Source organism: Myotis myotis, unplaced genomic scaffold (genome assembly GCF_014108235.1).
Source record: "Myotis myotis isolate mMyoMyo1 unplaced genomic scaffold, mMyoMyo1.p scaffold_m19_p_2, whole genome shotgun sequence".
Classification (NCBI taxonomy): domain Eukaryota; kingdom Metazoa; phylum Chordata; class Mammalia; order Chiroptera; family Vespertilionidae; genus Myotis; species Myotis myotis.
Genome location: NW_023416324.1, coordinates 55,873,850 through 55,895,527, shown reverse-complemented (window position 1 = coordinate 55,895,527; position 21,678 = coordinate 55,873,850). Strand labels below are relative to the sequence as shown.

Here is a 21,678-nt window from a genome sequence, read left to right as displayed (position 1 = left end):
AGCCTTATAGGGACTGCTTTGTAGGTAACAGTTTTCTTTTCTCTTACTGCCTTTAAGATTCTCTCTCTGTCTTTAATTTTTGGCATTTTAATTATGTGTCTGGGCATGGGCCTCTTTGGGTTCTTCTTGCTTGGGGTTCTCTGTGACTCCTGAAGTGGTATAACTTTTTCCTTTACCAGGTTAGGGAAGTTTTCTGCCATTATTTCTTCAAACACTTCTCTGTTCCTTTCTTCCTTTCTGCCTCTTCTAGCACACCTGCTATTCTAACATTACTTTTCATGTTGTTCCACAACTCTCTTAAGCTGTCCTGTTTTTTAATTGTTTTTTCCTTTTCATTCTCTGATTGATATTTTCAACTTTGTCTTCTGATTCATTTATTTGATCCTCAGCTTCCCCTAATCTGCTGTGTGTTCTTTCCAATGTTTTCTTTATGTGTATTATGTCATTCTTTATCTCAGACTTTTCTTTTTTTCATAGTTACTACAGTGGGGCCTTGACTTAGGAGTTTAATTCGTTCCGAGACCGAGCTCGTTAAGGAGCTTGTTAAGGAGCTTGTTAACTCAAATTACTCTGTCAACTCAATGCAAAAAAATCAGAGAGACAGCTGGTATCTCAAAAAACTCGTTAGTTGGGACACTCGTAAGTCAAGGCCCCACTGTATGTCTTTTTCATGCTGTTGAGCATATTTACCATCATTACTCTGAACTCTTGTTTCAGATAAATTTCTTATCTCTGCTTCATTTATCTCTTCTATTGGAGATTCTCTAGTTTCATTTGGGGGTTATTTTTTTGTCTCCTCATTTTGGCTTTTTGGGTTTGTGGCTATATATTATGTAGATCCTCTACACCTCTCAATCTCTAGTGCAGGACAGTGTTTAATGCTGTTTCTGACTAATTAGAGCAGTCAAAGACTCAAAGCCTCCAGAGACTGTCTCTGCCTAGAGACTGATAGGATTCCGACTTGAATTGCCCCCCAGGCAGTCGTCCTCAGTCATGGTAAGAGTTTTTTCTAACAGAGTAGGGCAGTTGCTTCTGCCTGGAGGCTAATTGTTATTTTAAGTGGCCTCAGGGCAAGGTGTTTTCCAGTAGGGTGTGTCAACTGTCTTTCCCCCAGGCAAGGCAAATGTCTATGTGGGAAAGATGTCCTCTGCTGCGGGAGGGAATGACTGAGCTCAGGATACTTGGGGTGTCTGCTCTCTGAGCTCTATCCCCGGTGTCCCCTGTCCTGGCTTCTGCTCTCACAGCTCCAGTCTACTTCATTCTCCCTCTGCGGGAGCACAAGGTGGGTGGCTCCATAGGGAATTTTGTGTGTTGGCTATTTAATAGGATGCCTGAATTTTCGGCTGTTACTCCCTGGCAGACAGAACCCCGCTGCTTTTAATAGTTAGATGTTATGTGGGTACCCTCCTCAGTTTGGTGTTCTCTGCTGGGGAGCCAGCTTTGGGGTTAGATCCCAGAGTTCTCAGTGGAAACCCACCACAGCTGAGATATCTCTCTGGGTCTTCAGTTGCTGTCTATGGGCTCCCGCCCAGCCCTCTTGTGCTTCCGCCTCTCCTACCAATCTCTATGCAGTCTCCACTTTCAGTCCTCTGGTATCAGGGTTCTCTCCTGCGAGTTTTTCGTTGATTATTCAGGAACTTTTTCTGTATTTTAGTTGTAATTCCAGTTTGTTCCTGGGAGCATGTCTGTGCAGCACCCACTTACTCTTCTGCCATTTTTAATCCCTGTTTTGTTTTCTTGTGATGTCTTTGTCAGGTGTTGGTATCAGAGTAATGCTGGAATAGTTGAGAAGTATTCCTCTTCACTATTCTGGAAAAGTTTCAGTAGATTGGTAAATGTATAATACTTAGTGTAGTTGGAATTCACCAGTGAAGTTCCCTGGGCCTGGATTTTTATTTGTTAGTAAGTTTTTAACTATAATTTTAATTTCTGTAGAGATATTTTATGTATCCATTTCTTCTTGGGTGAGCTTTGGAGTTAGTGATCTTTCAAAGAATATTTGTCCTTTCATCTAAATTATTTGATTTATTGATTTGAAGTGACTTATATTCTCTTACCTTTTAAAATTGAGATGTAATATAAAACATTGAGATATAATAAAATCACTTTTTGTCATATGTTCACAATATTGTGCAACCATCAACAGTATTTAATTGCAGAATACTTTTATCACTCTGAAAAGAAACCCCATACCTATTAGCAATCAATTTCTGTCCTCTTCCCGCTCTTATCTCTTCAACCACTAATCTATTTTTTTGTCTCTATGAATGTGGTTGTTCTGGACATTTCATATATATGGAATCATGTGACCTTTTGTGAGTAGCTACTTTTTTTTTATGTATTTATTTTTTATTGATTTCTTACAGAGAGGGACAGAGAGTTAGAAACATCTACGAGAGAGAAACATCGATCAGCTGCTTCCTGCACACCTCCTAGTGGGGATGTGCTCGCAACTAAGGCACATGCCCCTGACCGGAATCGAACCCGGGACCTTTCAGTCCACAGGCTGACGCTCTATCCACTGAGCCAAACTGGTCAGGGCTGTGAGTAGCTACTTTAACTTAGCATAATGTTTTTAAGGTTCATCCATGTTGTAGCATGTATCAACATCTTTTTATGGCTGAATAATATTCCACTATAAATCACATTTTGTTTATCCATTCAGCAGTTTATATACATATGGGTTTCCACATTTTGCCTATTACGAATAATATTGCTATGAATATTTGTGAACAAGTTTCCATGTGAATACATTTCCTTTTTCTTGGCATACCTTTTCCTTTACAGGCATACCTGGGAGATATATTGTGGGTTTGGTTCCAGACCACTTACTTTATTAGTAAGTATCACATAAAGCAAGTCATAATCTTTTTGCTGGTGGAGCGTCTTGCCTTTAATTTATAAAAAATGCAACATTTGTGAAGCACAATAAAGAGATACACAATAAGATGAGGTATGCCTGTATAGATCTAGGAGTGGTATTCCTGGATCATATGGTAATTCTATGTTTCACTTATTGAGGAACTGCCAAACTTTTCCATAGCAGCTACACTGTTTTATATTTCCACTTGCAATGTATGAAGATACGAATTTTTTCATATCCTTGCCAACACTTATTATTGCTTATCTTTTTATTGTATTCATCCTTCTGAGTGTGAATTGATATCTCTTTGTGGTTTTAATTTGTATTTCCTTGATAGCTAATAATGTTGAGCATCTTTTCATGTGCTTTTTTGGGGGCTATTTGTACATCTTGACAGAAATATCTGTTCAAGCCTGTTGCCTGTTTTTAAATTAGATTTTTTTAAGTTTCTTAGTGCATTTATTGGTCTGACATTGGCTAATAAAATTATATAGGTTTCAGGTGCACAATCCTATAATACATAAATAAATCATCTGTATTTTGTATTGTGTGTTCACCACCCCAAGTCAAGTGTTCTTCACCATTGAGTGCAATGACTATGTTGTAGGACACGTGAAGCAAAAGAGAAGGAAGTAGGCAGCACAGAGCAGTTACTTCTGTCGTTATAGAAATTCTCCCAATGGGTTGCATAAGGAATCTCTCCCCCACACCTTCCCCTTGTGTAAGGGTTTCATGAGCAGATTGGAGCCTTAGAAAATGTGCAAGTCAAATCCCACCTCCATTTGACAAAAGGGAAAAAAAGCCAGTTAATGCCAGATATGTTTTTGATTTTTATATTGCTTGCATCCTCTTGCCTTAGTAAATAATTTTTTTCTAGTTCCTTAAAAGAAAAAGTATTTGTTTTAGCTCTCTGTAGGAAGTAACTGTGATAAGCTTAACTGGGAAAAATGTTTCTGTCTTTGACTAATATCCTAAATACTTTTTACAACTGACTTTGAATATCCCTCTCTTGTTCAAAGACATAATGTCATACACATATTTGATATTTTCACTTATAACAACTGAAGAATTGGGCACCAAATATGAGTGTACAGTATAATCTTTTGAGTTTTTTTCTAAGGTCTTATTAAACTAAATACAATTTCAGTGTTTTATAATTTAGGTTGCATTTAACTAAGACTTCAGTTTTATTTTTATAGTAAATTGTGTGGCTTACAACTACTATATCACTAGAACTGATAATATTTTCTAGTGAGATTTTCTGTAGTCTTTTAAAGTAATTTCATACGTGCCATGAATCTGAGGTCCTGTAATCTATTTGACACAGTAGTACTTGTTTAGCTTGCAAACTGTAGGAAAAGTAATTCTTTTCAGTCAAGATTGGTTTTTGGATTTGTTTTTGGAATTCTTGAATAGTCAATGAATTTTATTAGTACATGGTAACAAGCAAAGCTCTGTGGCAAGGAATAAATAATAGGCCTTAGGAATTGGATTTAAATGGTTCGCTTCCCATTTTGTATGCTTTTTAAAACACAAAATAGTTAATTTTTTTAAAACTTGGGAAGTATTACCATAGTTAAATATTTCAAATAAATATTGTTGTAGGTTCTCACAATTCAAAGTAGTTTATTTGCTGCAGAAAGCATATGGCATTTGTGCAGAATGCTTACATTTGAAATGTGGAGTGAATGAAATGAAGAGTACAATGTAGGGAATATAAGAGTTTTGACTAGTTTAACTTCCTTGCTTGTTAAAAGAAAATTTATAGCAACTTTCAAATTTAGGAATACTTAAAACTCTGTAAATTTTTTATAGTATTATTTAGTCTTTTTTTAACATTTGAAAAAAGTAAATAGAGAATTGTTTTAAATGTTTGAGGATTAGATGTCAGTGTTTCTTAATCACTCTCTACTGTTTTTTTTCCTCTGATTTAAAAAAAGCCAGCTATATTTGACATACTAGAGGCCCGGTGCACGAATTCATGCACTAGTGGGGGGTCCCTCAGCCTGGTCTGCGGGATCAGGCCAGAACTGACTCTCTTCTGGCCTGATCCTGGATTGCGAGAGGGCACAGGCCAGGCTGAGGGACCCCACCAGTGCACAATCAGGGCTGGGGAGGGACCGCGGGAGGGCCCCAGGGGGTGTCCAGCCCATCTCCCTCAGTCCTGATTGGCCAGACCCCAGCAGCAAGCTAACCTACCGGTCAGAGCATCTGCCCCCCTGGTGGTCAGTGCACATCATAGCAACTGGTCGACCAGTCGACTGCCTGCCCCCTGGTGGTCAGTGCACATCATAGCGAGCGCTTGAGTGGCCTTAGCGTATCATTAGCATATGACACTTTGAATGGTTGAACGGCCAACTGGTCAACCAGACACTTAGCAAGCATATTAGGCTTTTATTATATAGGATTATATTGGTTTCTACTCTATTGTTAATGAAAACTTTGGCAGGTTGACAACTCCAGTAGCACATTTTATCCACAAAACAGCCTAAGGCTATCTGAATTTTCTTGGTAGATTTTTACTCTTCATTTTTATTAGACGGAATTTTGGAATGGCACACCATGGTGAATCATTCCAGAATGCCATTCATAGGTTTCTCTCTTTGTTATATATGTATAAGTTTATAATGCTTTTCTTCATTGTAAGCACATCAATGTGTTTTTCAGACTTATGATCTAGAATCAAGTCTGTGTTTTTAAGAAGCTTACTTTTAAAGAATTTTTTTTTGTACAGTTACATCTTGGTTTACTTCTTAATTTATTTGGTCATATTTATTTTCTATTTACTTTCAAAATAATGTTGACAAATTCGTCACAGAGGAATAATCTAACCAAAGCAAAAATATTACTTTAAAAGGCATTGACAGTATTAAAGTCACATTTAAGGGATCCTTTTTACTTCATTAGTAAGCATTATAAGTTTATTCCCTAATATTATTATAAAACAAAATTAATACTTTTCTAGTAATGTTTGGGAAGTTACAGACTTCTGGAAAATGATGTATATTTATGTTGGTAGTCAAAAGGAATCTAAGGAGCTTTCAAATTTGTAAGAATTTTAATTTCAAGTTAAATTTTGAAGTATTTTATGTTGGTACTCTGAGAAGCATTTGTAAGACCTTTATTAGCAAATCATCTATCATTGAATATAACACATTTTGTAGCTAAATATAAGGAATTATTTTTTGTAATTTATTAGAAAATGCATTGTGCTGTGTGCTTATATCCCCAAATCTGTAAACAGTAACACATCCATAGTGACTATATTGTGGTTTCCCTTCACAGATATCAAGTTGTGCTAGTACAACCATATAAATAATTAATACCTGAAGTCTAAATGTAACATGGACATTAACAGTGATGACAGATAAATGCAGACGCTTGGGAATCATATACTAGGCGAAACACTTTCAAAAAGGTAAGAAAAATGTAATCTTAATTAAGGCTAAGCAGGCCGTAGTATTAGTAGAAGTAATTGACTAAAGTTTGTTTTTCATTGTATGAGACTGTTTAGAAACACATCTGCACGATCCTATTTTAATACTTGTAGAACTCAGCTGTAAGTATCAGTTCTTCTGTGGAAATAACAGTTGCAGATGTCTTTGCCTGGTAAATATAATGGATGATGTTCCTATAGCAAATCCTATACAAAAAGGTAGTAACCTGGTTGACTAGAACTTGATAGAATGCTAGATTTGGTGTATCAGTGTATACTCTAGACACATCTTATATTGTGGATCCTCTTTGTCTCTTATGATTGCCATCACCACCATGCACTATAGAATGTAATGTTTTGCCATGTTTGTGAAAGGTTTTCAGGGTTTGAGTACAAAGGAGTTGGCAGTTGGAATCTTTGCTTTAAGAAGAGTGAATTTTCATGTTAAGGGTTACTTTTTATAGGACCATGTTTTTACTGTTAATTTCACTGTTAACCTTCCTCATGTTAATTTAAAACATTTTATTTAAATGTAGTATTAAGTTATTTTACTTAGTTAATTTTCCTACCTTTCACTTTTCAATAATTTACAAGGCATATTTGGGAGAGGTTGTGTCTACTGATAATAGATATCAACCCTGTTCACTTCCTAGCCGACTAAAACATTATCTAATTTTACTAAGCAGTAACTCTGGTTTACAAAGCTTGATAAATTGCATTAGTTTTAAAAAGTAAACCTTTACCGAAAATACTGGCACTTTTAGAATGTTTAGTTTTATGTTTATAATAAAGGGACAATTTCCATGATAAACATCACTAGTCTTTTTCCTGGTCTTTCTCCTTGTTTCCAAATGGATGTTCATAATAATTCATTTTAGTCAGATTCTCTGAAAAAGATATCATAATACATTATAATAAAATGAAACTGTAATTAGCCAAACTGACCAAGAAATGGAATTTAATTAAGGTAATTAAAATATCTGGCCAACTGGGTACTAAAACCAGAAAATCCTTATTGGTTTTGTCCTTGTTGAAAATCCATATGCCAAAATAGTAGAAATTTCCCTTTATAATAGTCGTGTAGCACTTTAATAATTATCAAGGTTATCATGTAGATATAGAAGACTTGGTTGATTAGTTGGTGTGTATAACCTAAATTATTTTTCTTGTTCAATTCCCAGTTTTGTACATGAAGGCTAAAATTTGGGAAAGGCTTTTAGAATAAGAGTTTATAGATTCTGTATGAGGACTTGTATCATGGGCAGTCTTTGGGTCATCTCCAAAAAATACTGCCTGAGACTCTAGAAAAAGAACTGAGTCAAAATTTGACTCAAACTAATATTGAGTTGTTGCAAGGATTTAGTATATGTTAAGCTTTTCTGTTGTTGTTGTTGGTTCCTAAAGATCTTTTCCAGTTTCTTAGTATCTCTGAGGCTACAAAGTCACCAAGAAGTACCAACAATATTACTGTGAACAGATATTCTGTTACTTGCTATTTCCTCTTATTGTAGAAGGAGTATATCTATTAGCATAAGTTAATTTGCTTCTTTAATTTTTTTCATTATTTTATTTTGAAGAAAGGAATTTAGGAGGTTCTAGTATTCTCCATGGCTGAAGCTGAGAGTCTGAAATCCTGATGCTTAAGCTCTATTCTAGATCATAGCTCCAACTCCTTCAGGATATAAGGAAAAGAGATAATATTTCCACAATGATAGATCTTTGGTTGTACAGGTAAGTTATTTAGTTTTGCAGTAGTGAAGATATCTACAGATTGATTTTTTTTTTTTTTTTTTGAGGGGGGAGCTTATTTGTCTATAGTCTGCATGGAAAATTATACAGTTGATAGGAATGTGGAGCTATAGGGAATGGGATGGGGATGAAATATTTTCTCACTCTTTTTCCAACAGGAGCATAAATGAAGTGACTAATACATTGCAATCTCTAGAGCATATTTGACACCCTACGTACTTTTGATTCAAGGGCATTATGAAATTTCTTTACTTCTCTTTGTTTCCTGTTGTCACTTTAAGTGGGTATTCATTCAGCTCTATCCATCCATCATCTATCAGTCATATATCTGTTTCTCTTAATGGGAAAGAGGAGATCTTTTATGCAAGGCAATCCATAACAGAGTTACCAAGCTTCAGGGAGGTGAATATTAAGAATAAGTTGAATTGCATAGGTGGTTCCCAGGTTTCACTCTCCTACTTTTAACCTTACAGATACTTTTAACCTGATAGAAATAGTGGTAATTGCTTGGCTGAAGAAATGTGTCTTAAAAGAATTGTGTGACAAGTATAGTCTGAACTATTATTAAACAGTTCATTCTTATGTTCTAAACCAGTGATTTTTAACTCTTTTCACCCCATGGCACACATAAACTAATTACTAAAATTCTGCGGCATACCAAAACCTATTTTTTTTTTGCAGGCTGACAAAAAAATAGGTGTAATTTTGATTCATCTATAATGAACAGCTATTGTCCTGTTGGCTGTTTTCATTTTTTAGTCTGACAATCTAAGAGAAAAGAGGTCAGTAACCCTAAGTAAATAGTCAGGTTTGAGTGTTTTAAAAATTCCTTTATTTTATTTTTTCATCACCATTTATCCCCACACTCCCTGTTCCACCTTCATCCATCCCTCCCTCCTGCAATCACCGCACAATTGTCCCTCTCCATGAGTTCGTTCTTTTTTTTTTTCTCACTCTCTCTACCCCCTTAACCCCTCTTCCCCCCTAAGAACTGTCTGTCTGAAAATCGCTGTTCTAGACAGAAAGAAAAATAACCATATTCATTACATTTTTCAGTTGCTCTTTTTTGCTTTTCACTTTGGTTTGTCTACCTGGTATCATGACCAGTTTCTTAAACATTATTCATTCAAAAAACTAAATATTATTGTAATAAATATCAGCTAGAACATTGTTATTAATGGAGAATTGATTACCAGTCCCTCAATCCCCAAAATGAACTGTTCTACTTTGATAATTATAGTAGGAACGAAAAGTTACAGGCAGTGTCTTTGAAATATCTTGAGGTTTCTTTTTCTTAAGTAAAGGTGATAGCTGGAGTAGTGTTGCATTAGGTAGACCATTTTAGTTTAATCTTTATTATTCCTTTCAGTTCTTATTGATGTACTTCTGAGGTGTTCACAGGGGCTAGAAATTTATGATCTGAAACATAGCTAATACTGTTTTAGAACCCTATTAAGTTTTAGATAAAAGTATATTCAAATTGGGGGAAGAGTAGTTCCAACAGAAAATAAATGAGTGAGATATGTGGAATTTGGGGTAGGATTTAGGGCTTAATATGAAAGGAGAGGCTGAAATTTGGTTGATAGCTGCCCTTCTCAGATAAGCCCCTCCAATAGGTTGAAAACTTTATGATGGTACAAAGGAGAGGAAGGGAGTCAATTTAGTTCTAATGATTCATTATTCTTTTCTCTGTATTCCAGTAAGTGTCATCATATTCATTAGTGGTGGATAACATATAGGGAAAACTTTGTTCTAGTTGCTAGATTGGGTTTTGCTCAGATGAATATGTTAACTAACAGTTTCCTTTAATTCTAAAACTAAAGTGATTGAATTTTCAGTTCCAGTAGGGTGCTTGCTAAGGATTTCATCTCGTGCCTCCTATTTCATTACCTAGCAAGAGTCTTTTCTGAGATACTGTTTTATAACTGAGTTTCTTTCTGTTCCTTTAGCAGCTTAAATTTTGTCAGAAATACAATTTTGTGCTCCAAAGAAATTCTCTGAATTTCTTCAGTAACTGTATTATGCAGCTAAAATGAAGGAAACAATTGCTTTAGTCTATAATACTTTGCTAACCATGGCAAAATCATGTTGAGATTTGGTTGAGAGAATCAGGACTTTCTTTTGTCCCTTTCTCGTCACTGAATTTTGTACTCAGTTTATCAGGTAACTACAGAAAGTGTATGCCTTTATGAATGCCTGTCCAAAGTAGAAAAGGTAAAGAAAAAAGGTATAACAGAAGAAAGATCATGAGAGAGAAGAATATTATAACATCATTTAACTTGCACTGGCCAGTGTGGCTCGTTGGGTATTGTCCTATGCATTCAAAGATCACGGGTTCAATTCCCGGTCAGGGGACATGCCTGGGTTTTGGGCTTAATCCCCAGTGAGATACGTGCAGGAGGCAGCCAGTCGATGTTTTGCTCTCACATTGATGCTTCTCTCACTCTTCTTCTCTCTTCCTCTCTCTCTAAAAATAAATGTTTAAAAAAATCTTTAAAAATAAATAAATAAAATAAAAATATTAAAGTTATCATTTAACTCTAGTCCTCAGAATTTTAAGCAATTTATTACCTTATGTTAATTTCAGGCAAGAGATTTTTACAATCCTCTATTTGGTGCTTCCTTTGCCAAAGAGATTATGGCTTTATAAATTTTTTTTATTATTGGTGTCAAATAAGGAATCAGAGGATATATTATAAATAAGTCTAATTTAGTTTGAAACTTGATGACACTGTCATTTTAATATAATACTGTCTGGATGTAGTAGTCTTGAGGCACTGCTTCTCAAACCCTCAGAGATTAAATTACTTGGGAATCTGATTAATTGGTAAGTCTGGGGCAGGGCCTGATATTACGCATTTCTAATAAGCTTGCAGGAGATGCCCATGATGCTGGTCCTCAGGCTACACTTTGAATTGCAAAAATTTGAGATACCAAAAGGTCTTTGTTATAAAACCAGTTTCACTTTAAATATGGCCCAATAGCACAGGATTTGAGAACTGTAAAACTCGGACTTCATTGTAATTATTGAATGGAATAAAAACATTTTTAGTAAAAGAAACAAAAAGGTTTAATCTTTTCTATTAATCAGTGTTTTGATCACTAGATGGTGGGGAAGTAAAATAGGCCCTAACCCAGTGATGGCGAACCTTTTGAGCTCGGCGTGTCAGCATTTTGAAAAACCCTAACTTAACTCTGGTGCCGTGTCACATATAGAAATTTTTTGATATTTGCAACCATAGTAAAACAAAGATTTATATTTTTGATATTTATTTTATATATTTAAATGCCATTTAACAAAGAAAAATCAACCAAAAAATGAGTTCACGTGTCACCTCTGACACACGTGTCATAGGTTCGCCATCACTGCCCTAACCTGTGGTGTTTTATAATATATATATATATATATATATATATATATATATATATATATTTATTTATGGTACTTCTGGGTACTACTACTACTAATATGCTTATTTTATTAATAAGGACAATGCAGGGATTTTGCTCTTATTCAGATTAACATAGAAAGAAGGGCTAGGAATGTTCATTGGAATCATTTGTGATTTATATGCCTTTAGTTGGCATCACATTTTAAAAAGTAAAGATTACCAGTTTTTTTTGTGTGTGTTTGTTAAGTGTTACTATTTTCAATATTATATTTGAGCCATAAATCATTAATATAATCAAATTTGCATCAATGATATTTGCATTTGATTTTATAATTCATTTGTTTTCTTTGCATATTTATATAGGTATTTAATATTTAAAAATCAGTCACCTTTTAAGATTGAGAGGTCCAAGTTTGGGTATATGAGAAAAATAAATTATATTAAATTTTTTAGTTTGTGCTTTTTTGAAACATTCAAAATTAAAATTTTTTGTAATTAAAAGTGGATATTTATGGGTCATACAGTGTTTATTATATGTGAATAAAAATTGTTAATATGATTTTAACAAAAGAGAATTACATGTCAGGTTCCTCTAATGAATCCCAAAACAGTAAAAGTTTACTGTGAGGAATGTATTTCTAAGTTCTGATTGGCATCCCACACTTATTCATGTGATTGCTATGAAATTCTCTAGAACAAATTTTCATGCTTTAATCCCAGAACTGGTTTTATGATTGTTGTAAAATTTTAAAAATTTAATTAGAAATTTAAAAGTATGCCATACTCTGAAACAAAACTACATTCAGCCAACTTACATTCAATATGTTAATGGGTACTTTCTCACTCAGTTCATTTGCCAACAGGCAGGAACAGTAAGACAGTTGCTTTTAATGTTTCTCTTTCTGTTTGTGATAACAAGTTACTGTGTATTCTATGGTCCTTCATAACCTTTCCTGTTACATACTTCCAATTGAGACAAAGAACAAATTGTATATTTGATTTGCGGTGGTAGGGGTAGAATGGCATTTGGGGGGTTAGAGGAAGGCTGAAGGATGGCAGAAAGGAAGAGGGAGAGGGGAGAGGGATGCTGAGAAACTTTGTACCACAGCCATTTTTTACTTCTTTTTCGGTCTATCCTGCACCCCAGTTAGAAGTTAGACAGTGAAGTGGCAAAGTATCTTATGAAAGCTAAACAGAGGAGCAGAAGAATGGAGACTTAAATGTTAACAGCTCCTTTATTCTGCTCCATGAGAGAGCCTTTGGGAAATAACCACTAAATCCCTCAAAGTTTTTTCAATTTTCCTTACATATTTATTTTAGGAATACCAAGCATTCACACCAGAAAATGCTCATCTCCCCAATACGCTTTAAAACTGGCATACTCACATATATAGGAGTTCAAAGAAGGAAAAGATGTGGTTATAAGTACACTCCTGATTTCTTCAGTATTTGCTTCAGGGGCTTCTTTCCTTTGTCTTCTAATCCTCTTTAGAATACTTTGTTTCACTTGCTAATTATGGCTCTACTTCTAGGAACTAGGGAGGCTTGGCTTTTCTATGTTTTGCCCTTAGCCAACTGCAAGCTAAGATTGTGATTTCTATCAGTCTGCTTTACAAAAACATTCTACTGCAATCAAAAATTTTTGGATGCCATATAGTTTGTTATCAAAGGATATGACCTGAAACTCCTTGTAGTAAGAGTGAATTAAAAAGAGCAGTTTCTACCTTTTTACCTCCCAGAAATATTTTGAGAAAACATAAATGATTGCGATAGTTTTTTGGTAGCTTCTACATAAATTCAAGGTTATTATTTTAATAACCAAGATGAAATCCTGTCTTTGAGGGAGGTCTTTCTGGGCCCTTTGTGCCCAAGCCTGAGAGGCAGATACACAGTGAGGCAGGTTAAGAGCTTCGTCTCTAGAGCCCTGCCCTGCCACTTAGTTGGGTGGCTTTGGATGATAAATTAAAATGTGTGTGGCTCAATCCCTTCATTTGTAAAGTAGGGATGATAATAGCACCTATTCTAGTTGTTATGAGATTTAAGTGAGTTAATGTATATAGAGCATATAGAATGATTCCTGGAACATATTAACTGCCATATAATGAATGGTTAGTCATTGTTAATAGCATTTTTTGGAAATGTTAATAAAATAAATTATGTCAAGTAAATTGTTAATATTGGCAATACTTGGATTAAAAATTGTGGCTTTATACCTTTGTTTTAGGTATATTAACTATTACCTTTTTCTCATTATTTTGTTTACATTTTTGAAGGTTTCCCAATGAGTGGATCATGATGACCGTATTGTAGGGACTTGCCATAGTATGGCTGCTTCCCGATCTACTCGTGTTACAAGATCAACAGTGGGGTTAAACGGCTTGGATGAATCTTTTTGTGGTAGAACTTTAAGAAATCGTAGCATTGCTCACCCTGAAGAAATCTCTTCTCATTCTCAAGTACGATCAAGATCACCAAAGAAGAGACCAGAGCCTGTGCAAATTCAGAAGGGAAATAATAGTGGGAGAACTACTGATTTAAAACAGCAAAGTACTCGAGAGTCATGGGTAAGCCCTAGGAAAAGAAGACTTTCTTCAGAAAAAGATAATATAGAAAGGCAGTCTGTAGAAAATTGTGAGAAAAGGCAAACGGAACCTGTTTCACCAGTTTTAAAAAGAATTAAGCGTTGTCTTAGATCTGAAGCACCAAACAGTTCAGAAGAAGATTCACCTGTAAAATCAGACAAGGAGTCAGCAGAACAGAGAAGTACAGTAGTGGACAATGATGCAGATTTTCAAGGGACTAAACGAGCTTGTCGATGTCTTATACTGGATGATTGTGAGAAAAGGGAAATTAAAAAGGTGAATGTCAGTGAGGAGGGGCCACTTAATTCTGCAGTAGTTGAAGAAATCACAGGCTATTTGGCTGTCAATGGTGTTGATGACAGTGATTCAGCTGGTGTAAACTCTGATGACTGTCAGCCTGATGGGAACACTAAACAAAACAGCACTGGTTCCTACCCGTTGCAGGAAAAATCAGTAGCTGAAAATGGGGATTCGGACACCCACACTTCAGTGTTTCTTGACAGTAGGAAGGAGGACAGTTATATAGACCATAACGTGCCTTGCACGAATTCAGAAGGGCAGGTCAAGTTGGAGGACCACAAAAGAGTAACTGCCTGCCTGCCCGTGGAGCATGTTAATCAGCTGATGACTGAGCCAGCTACAGGCCCATTTCCTGAAATTCAGTCTTTAAGGGATTCTGAGGAGGAAGTAGATGTGGTGGGAGATAGCAGTGCCTCAAAAGAGCAGTGTAATGAAAATACCAACAACGCCCTGGATACAAGACTTGAGAGTATGCCAGACTCCGGAGAACTGGAACCATCTTCTATTCTAGACGGTGTGTCAGCTCAAACGATGTCTTTATCAGAACCTCAAGAACATCGATATACTCTGAGAACTTCACCACGAAGGGCGGCCCCTACCAGAAGTAGTCCCACGAAAAACAGTTCTCCTTGCAGAGAAAATGGACAATTGGAGGAGAATAATCTGAGTCCCAATGAAACAAATGTAACTGTTAGTGATAATATAAGTGAGTCTCCCACAAATCCTGACGAAGTTTCTCAGAATGATAAAAGGATATGTTGTGACTCTGAAAATTATGGGAGTGAAGGACAAAGTAAGCCACCCTCGGAGGCAAGACTCAATAGTGGAAATTTGCCATCTGCCAAAGAGAGTGCCAATCCGCACATTACAGAAGAGGAAGATGATGATCCTGATGTTTATTACTTTGAATCAGATCATGTGGCACTGAAACACAACAAAGAGTATGTGTAAATATGGTAACCATGAATTCTGCTTTGTTTATTATTCCCCAAGTTTTCAGTATTCGTAAATGTCTATTCTTAGCATTTTTATTACAGCTAAAAACTAATGCTTTAGCTGAAGTTTTAAGTTTAACATAATTTTCTCATCTCATTAAAAAAAAAATCTGCCAAAACAAGAAAGACTTTAAAACTCAACTTTTATTTTCTCAATGGCAATATGGTTTTCTAGTTTTGGTATTTCAACATGTCTCAATTAGAAGTGACATGTAGAAACTTGGTTGATGATGTTTTTGTTTTTAATAAGTTTTATGTCATTTGACTTAATTTATAAAATGGGAAAAGAATCTGCTCAATAATTGACATAGAGCATTTGAGATTGCTTTTTCCTAATTCTAAGTTATAAGGGGAGACTGTATCTTAAAATAATATTAGTTCTTAACTTTTGTGATGAAGGTACTTTTTAAAATAAAGAATTCAGAGTCCAAATTTATCACAGTTTTCTTAAATTTCCTTTGAAGAATTGGAGCTAATAACCCTGAAAGGAACTATTAACAGTGTTTATCTTAGATCAGCAATAGTAAAAGACATATATGTTAATCATCTTTACTTTTACAGTGTAGGCTTTTGAATTAATATCACAATCAGATTATATAAGCTACGTAAAAATACTGATATGAGGAATCTTTGTAATGTTTTTTGTTATGACAGTTGCCAGATCATGGTATGTAACAGACCAAAGTATTAAATCTTGGTTGTGGAACATAATAATCTTTTTGCCATGCATTACAAATAATTCATATTTGTATATGGTAATTTGGTGTCCTTTTAGCATAGATCTCCCTTCTGAAATTTTTTTCTGTTTTTTTTGTAAGTAATATCGTAATATTGGGTTTAATAGAAACATTGTATCTGAGCATTTTATTCATTATTTTGTGGAATGCTTTAGCATTGTCATATATTTTAAATGTTTGAAGTCCAATTTGAGAAAGAAAAACAGCTCATAAAAGTAGAGTTGTTCAACTACAAGTGCAAGAAAGCAGAGCATGTGTCTTGAGGAAATACCAAAACTCAAGAAATGTGCATTTTTACAAAATAATAATCTGTTATTTCTATTCTTTCCTTTTTATTGTTCCTTTGGCAAAAGAGATACTCTCTTAAGGCTTAGCTGGTTATTGATGGTGAAACATATTTTCCCATGAATTCATTAATGTTACTTTTTGGTAAGATCTCCCTTCATGATGATTCTGAAGGATGATGTTCCTATCCAACAGTTGTTAAAAAAATGATGTTCCATTTCCTAAATCTTGAGAATGACAGCATTACAGTTTCGTGAGTTCCTTAGGATATACAAAGTCCTTTGAATTTCCATAGCAGTTGCTTTATTAGGACAATGTTCTCAAATTAATGCCTCATTGGGTGACTTTGGGCAAAAGGAAATCACTTCTTGCTTTTTTGCCTTGTTCCAAATCTTTTGAAAAAGTACCTTTTGACATTTCACTTTTAACTCCCTCCCCTGCGAAGAAAACAAATTACGAGAAAGGAGAAGAAGGAGCATCTTGATTAATATTTTGGTTAGAGATAATTTAAGGTAAATTGGGAGAAGGTGTTTGATCATGTCAGATGTAATCTGTTTCAGTAAAGCTCCATTTCTATGCTTTTTGTCTAGAGCCAAGAGATGGTTGGATATAATGTTGGCTCTTTTTAACCCATTGTCATTGTTAAAAATAGCATTATATTACCTGTTTAAGTGCTTTTAAATCTCAAATATATTTCTGGCAGTTTAAAAATGTTAAAAGGCCCCTGAGGTAAAGGGGAAAAAAGACAAGTTGGGTAGATGGATTGCTGTTCTATACACACAGATGTACATATTCCCATTAAGTATTTTTCTTCTTCTCATGCTGGAAAATTTCTGCACATAATTGCCTTTTGAAACTAGGAAATGGGTATTGCCCAGCCTACACAGAAATATCTCTACCACTAGTGAATGAGTACTTCCTGGTAGCCAGTTTAAAAAAATATGTATATGTTATGAATAGAAAACAATGAGCATGGCATAACTCTTTGTCTGGAGCCAGCAGGAGAGAGCTCTTCTTTATTCCAGTTGCAACTCTCTTCTAAATTAACATGGATTATTTAATCAGAAACCTTCTAGCATTTAGCTAAGTTTTATCCATCTTGTTTGTAAGGATATCACATATAGGGTCATCTAAACACTTGTAAATGATTGAAAAGATACTGTGTGTAGAGTCTTATCCTTAGACCGGATTCATGATAATTAGGCCATAGGCCAGTGAAATTAATCTGCAAATGTTTTCGGTACTTGTACCCTGTTTCTTCTCTTCTCCAGGACATAAATCTACAGTGTGCTTGTATATATTTGTTTTTCCAAATGGAAAACTTCTCTGTGAGCAAGGGACTAATGAGTATCTTTTTCTCTGGCAAGAGTTCAGCTGTGGATTGTTTTACCAGATGTGCTTTCTCAAAGATTAAGGGATGGGGAATCAAAATAAATATACTTTATCTCAAACGCTTTGATCTCAAAGTTGATGAAATCTCTTATAGTGGTAGATAATACCTAGTGACTCCCTTCTGGGCCTAAATAGCCAGACTGACTGTGGATTGCCCTTTCTGTTTGGGAATTGACGTTCTTGCTGATTTTTGAATCAGAAGAACTGAAACTGATCTCTTAAGTTTGAAGTTCTGACTTTAGGGAGAGCAGGTGTGGAAGAGTTTATAGGCCCTGGTTTTTAACATCCAGAGATTTTTCTTCCAATTCAGAAGATGCTCTCTGGAAAAGAAATTTTCAGATGAAAATGTGATTTGCTCTGTTGCCTCTGAATTCTCATTATACAAGAATATTTTTAAAAATACATATTTGAAGGGCCTTGGAAAGCTTCATTTAATGATGTTGTAACCTTTCATGAACCAGATAGAGGGTGAAAAAGCTTTAGGGTTTCTAGATTCTTAAGGTCTTGCAAAAGATTAACTCATTGATAACATTGCTAATGTTTATACCAGTTTTTAAATTTCTACATAATGGAAGTATAAGAATAAGAGTGCTTATCTGAGAGTATTCATGTAGTTTTCAGGTAAGATCTTATTTTCAAGCCATATTAAAGAATATATACAAGAATTGTAGTTTCAAGTTTGGTCCTCTGAAAATGTTAATGTACTAAATAATTATGTTTTTTTGGTGAACCAGGCTTAAGATGAATCATTTGATATCTTCATCAATTTCAGAAGTCTATAGAGAAAGTCCTCATCAGATTCACTTCTTGTGAGACTATGTTTGTTAAAGTGAATTCTTTCAAGGAGCCAGAAAACTCGAGGACTAGGCATGGATTTTGCTTACAGAGCACTAAAGGAGTCATCCTGGATAAAATAATTTTACATTTGTATTGTGCTTTGTAATTTATAAAACATTTTCGTATTTGACAGAACAACTCAGAAGTAGACAACATAGGTGCATTGTGTAGTTTACATTTCCTAACTCATGATTAAGGCTTTTAGGTTGTTTATTTAAATAATCATGATAAATTGCTGGTAGAAATGGGATTAGAGCTTCTAATTCATAGTCTGAACTATAAGTAGTTAACTCATCCAATAAGAACTTACTCCATGGACTTTCGGCTTTCTACGTTGAGAACTCTCATGGAGCAGATCTTGGGTACTCGGTTTTCAAAATGCTTTAGCCCTAGTTTATACACTGTAATTGTCATCATGATTATCTGTTTTTGTCTTTTAGAGAAGCAGCATTATAAATAAGTAATCTGTTCTTTTTATTGAATGAAATACATTCATGTTCATTGCAAAGAACATTTTGTTAGTATGACTGTGAAGAATAACTGGCATGTACAAACTAGGGAATAAAAACTACAGTGAAAGCTTGACTTTAAAGAGAGGATTTGGATAATTTCCAAAAAATACATGGGGGTGGAGCTTAGCGTGTGGTTAGGTGTATTAAAGTTGGAGATTACTAGGAAAAACTATGCTTGGTGTACTTTTTCAACTCACTGGAAATAGTTGTGTATGGCGGGTGCGCTGGGGCTGTGGTCTCTTCTCCGAGTCCTGCATGGAGGGGAGACGTGAACTGGTTTGTGCAAGTTAGGAGGCGCTTCTGGAATTAAGAATACTGAAAGACAGACATAAAATTAGATTAAAAGCTTGGGCTGGGTGTGGTGTCTGCCCTCTGACTTGAGGGACAGAGAGAACCTGCCCTCTGATGGAGGGACAGGCACAGAGAGAGCCAGCTCTGAAAGCTGTTTATTATATACTCGAATTATAGCAAGTTACAGCACATCTGGGTGGGCCTTCGACATCATGAGATCCATCCCTTTAACACTGGGTGGGAGAGTCAGACTGAGTGGCGTCCATTCTCTTGACTGGTCCTGCCTTCAGGGCGTTGCTTTGCCCTCGCTCTGAATTTCAGCTGAGGTAAATTAAGCCAGTGTTTTCTAACAGCCCTTAACAGTTGTGTAATCCTGTAGCCAGATTGCCCCCACGAGGGAGATAATTGGGGCCAGGGATCAAGACCTGCTGCCTAGGTACATACCCTTGAACAGGAATCCCTAACCTTCAGTCCCAGGGCCAGTGCTCTAACCATTGAGCAACTGGCCAGGACTCTTTGGAGGCGGGGGGGGGTGGGGGGGGCGGCGCTTGCTTTCTGGTTTGGAGGCTGTGTCTCCTGTAAGTTACCAGATATCTAAATCTGAATGGAGAAATGTTACAGCCAAAGGTGATCCTGAGTAGGGGGGTGAAAGGATTGAGAAAAGACTGACAAGAGAATGAAAGCTGGGTCTTGGTGGGACGCTGCTCCCTGATGAGGAGACAGCACCAGCGCCCACAAGCCGTGTCTTTATTTTATAGCAGCTGCCACGAGTTAAAGTAGGGGCGTGATCAAATTGTTTACAGCATTCTCGTGAGTTCCAACCCCACTCAACTACATGCACCTGAACTCTAGCACAAGGCACGTGGGGCCACGTGTTTGGACCATAGGTTCAAGCTTACAACCACAGCCGTTGGCTATGATTGTGCTGGGAGGGCCCCACCCTCCAGCTGGGACTTGCACGTGGCAGTGAGAGGACCTGTCCTTTCATTAGTCCGAGGCTTGAACCTGGCCAAAACACTGTAGCCGCGCCCCACAGAGAAATAAAAGCTTTTCCTTTATATATGACTAGTGCCCCGGTGCACGGATTTGTGCACATTGAAAGGAAATTAATTAGAAGGTGGCCGGTGGGGCAGGTCTGGGTGAGATGGGCTGGACGTGCCCTGGGGCCAATCTCCTGTAGTCCCTCCCCGGCCGGCCGCACCTCGGGCGGCACTGTGGTTTGATGGGTGTATGCAGAGTGAGCGGGGTCCTTCCAGCACGTGGGGTCCCTTGGCCCGGCCTGCGGGGATTGGGTCGAAACAGGCTCTCCGACATCCCCCGAGGTGTCCTGGATTGCGAGAGGGTGGTTCTTGGGTGATGCACTCTGGAATCGGGCTCCCTCTTCTCTGATTCCAGGGTGTGTCCCCTCGAGAACCACCACTGCCAAATCACTTTGGCAGCTCCTGCACTGAGTGTCTGCCCCCTGGTGGTCAGTACATGTCATAGCTACTGGTCAGAGCATCTGCCCCATGGTGGCCATTGCACATAATAGCTACTGGTCAGATGGTCACTTAGCCTTTTATATATTTATAGACTAGAGCAGGGGTCCTCAAACTTTTTTAAACAGGGGGCCAGTTCACTGTCCCTCAGGCCTTTGGAGGGCCGGACTATAGTTTAAAAAAAAACTATGAACAAATGCCTATGCACACTGCACATATCTTATTTTGAAGTAAAAAAACAAAACGGGAACAAATACAATATTTGTATTTGCATGTGGCCCGTGGGCTGTAGTTTGAGGACCTCTGGACTAGAGGACTGGTGCATGGAATTTGTGCACTCGGGGTGAGAGGGGCGTCCCTCAGCCCAGCCCGTGTCCTCTCGCAGTCTGGAACTCTTGGAGGACGTCCGACTGCAGGCTTAGGCCCGCTCCCTAGGGATGGACATCTTTAGTGCTGCCACGGAGGTGGGAGAGGCTCCTGCCACTGCCGCTGTGCTCACTAGATGTGAGCCCAGCTTCTGGCTGAGCGGTGCTCCCCCTTTGGGAGTGCACTGACCACCAAGGGGCAGCTCCTGCATTGAGTCTCTGCCCCCTGGTGGTCAGTGAGTGTCATAGCAACTGGTTGTTCCGCCGTTTGGTTGATTTGTATATTAACCTTTTATTTTATAGGATAGATAATAAGTATTCATTAACACCTTTCGCACTGCTCACGAGCTTTCTCGTGTTTCGCACGCCATCTGTTAAGAACTGCTCACGAGTTTTCTTGTTTTTCACGCGCCATCTGTTATGGACCTTAGATGTCAACACACTGTCTTGTTCACATTGAATGA

General features: G+C 36.9%; 1 protein-coding gene across 9 annotated transcripts in view; it reads left to right on the top strand.

Annotated features, from left to right (window-relative positions):
- Positions 1 to 21,678, top strand: part of ZZZ3 (zinc finger ZZ-type containing 3) — a 119,866-nt gene that overhangs the window by 40,323 nt on the left and 57,865 nt on the right. For 8 of the 9 annotated variants that reach the window (XM_036347413.1, XM_036347412.1, XM_036347411.1 and 5 more), the window contains exons 3-5: positions 6,149 to 6,281; positions 7,877 to 8,030; positions 13,714 to 15,263. In XM_036347413.1, the coding sequence (XP_036203306.1) occupies positions 13,765 to 15,263 (1,499 nt within the window). In that variant the 5' untranslated portion in view covers positions 6,149 to 6,281; positions 7,877 to 8,030; positions 13,714 to 13,764. The remainder of the gene's footprint in view (positions 1 to 6,148; positions 6,282 to 7,876; positions 8,031 to 13,713; positions 15,264 to 21,678) is intronic. The other variant, XM_036347407.1, reaches the window with a different exon arrangement.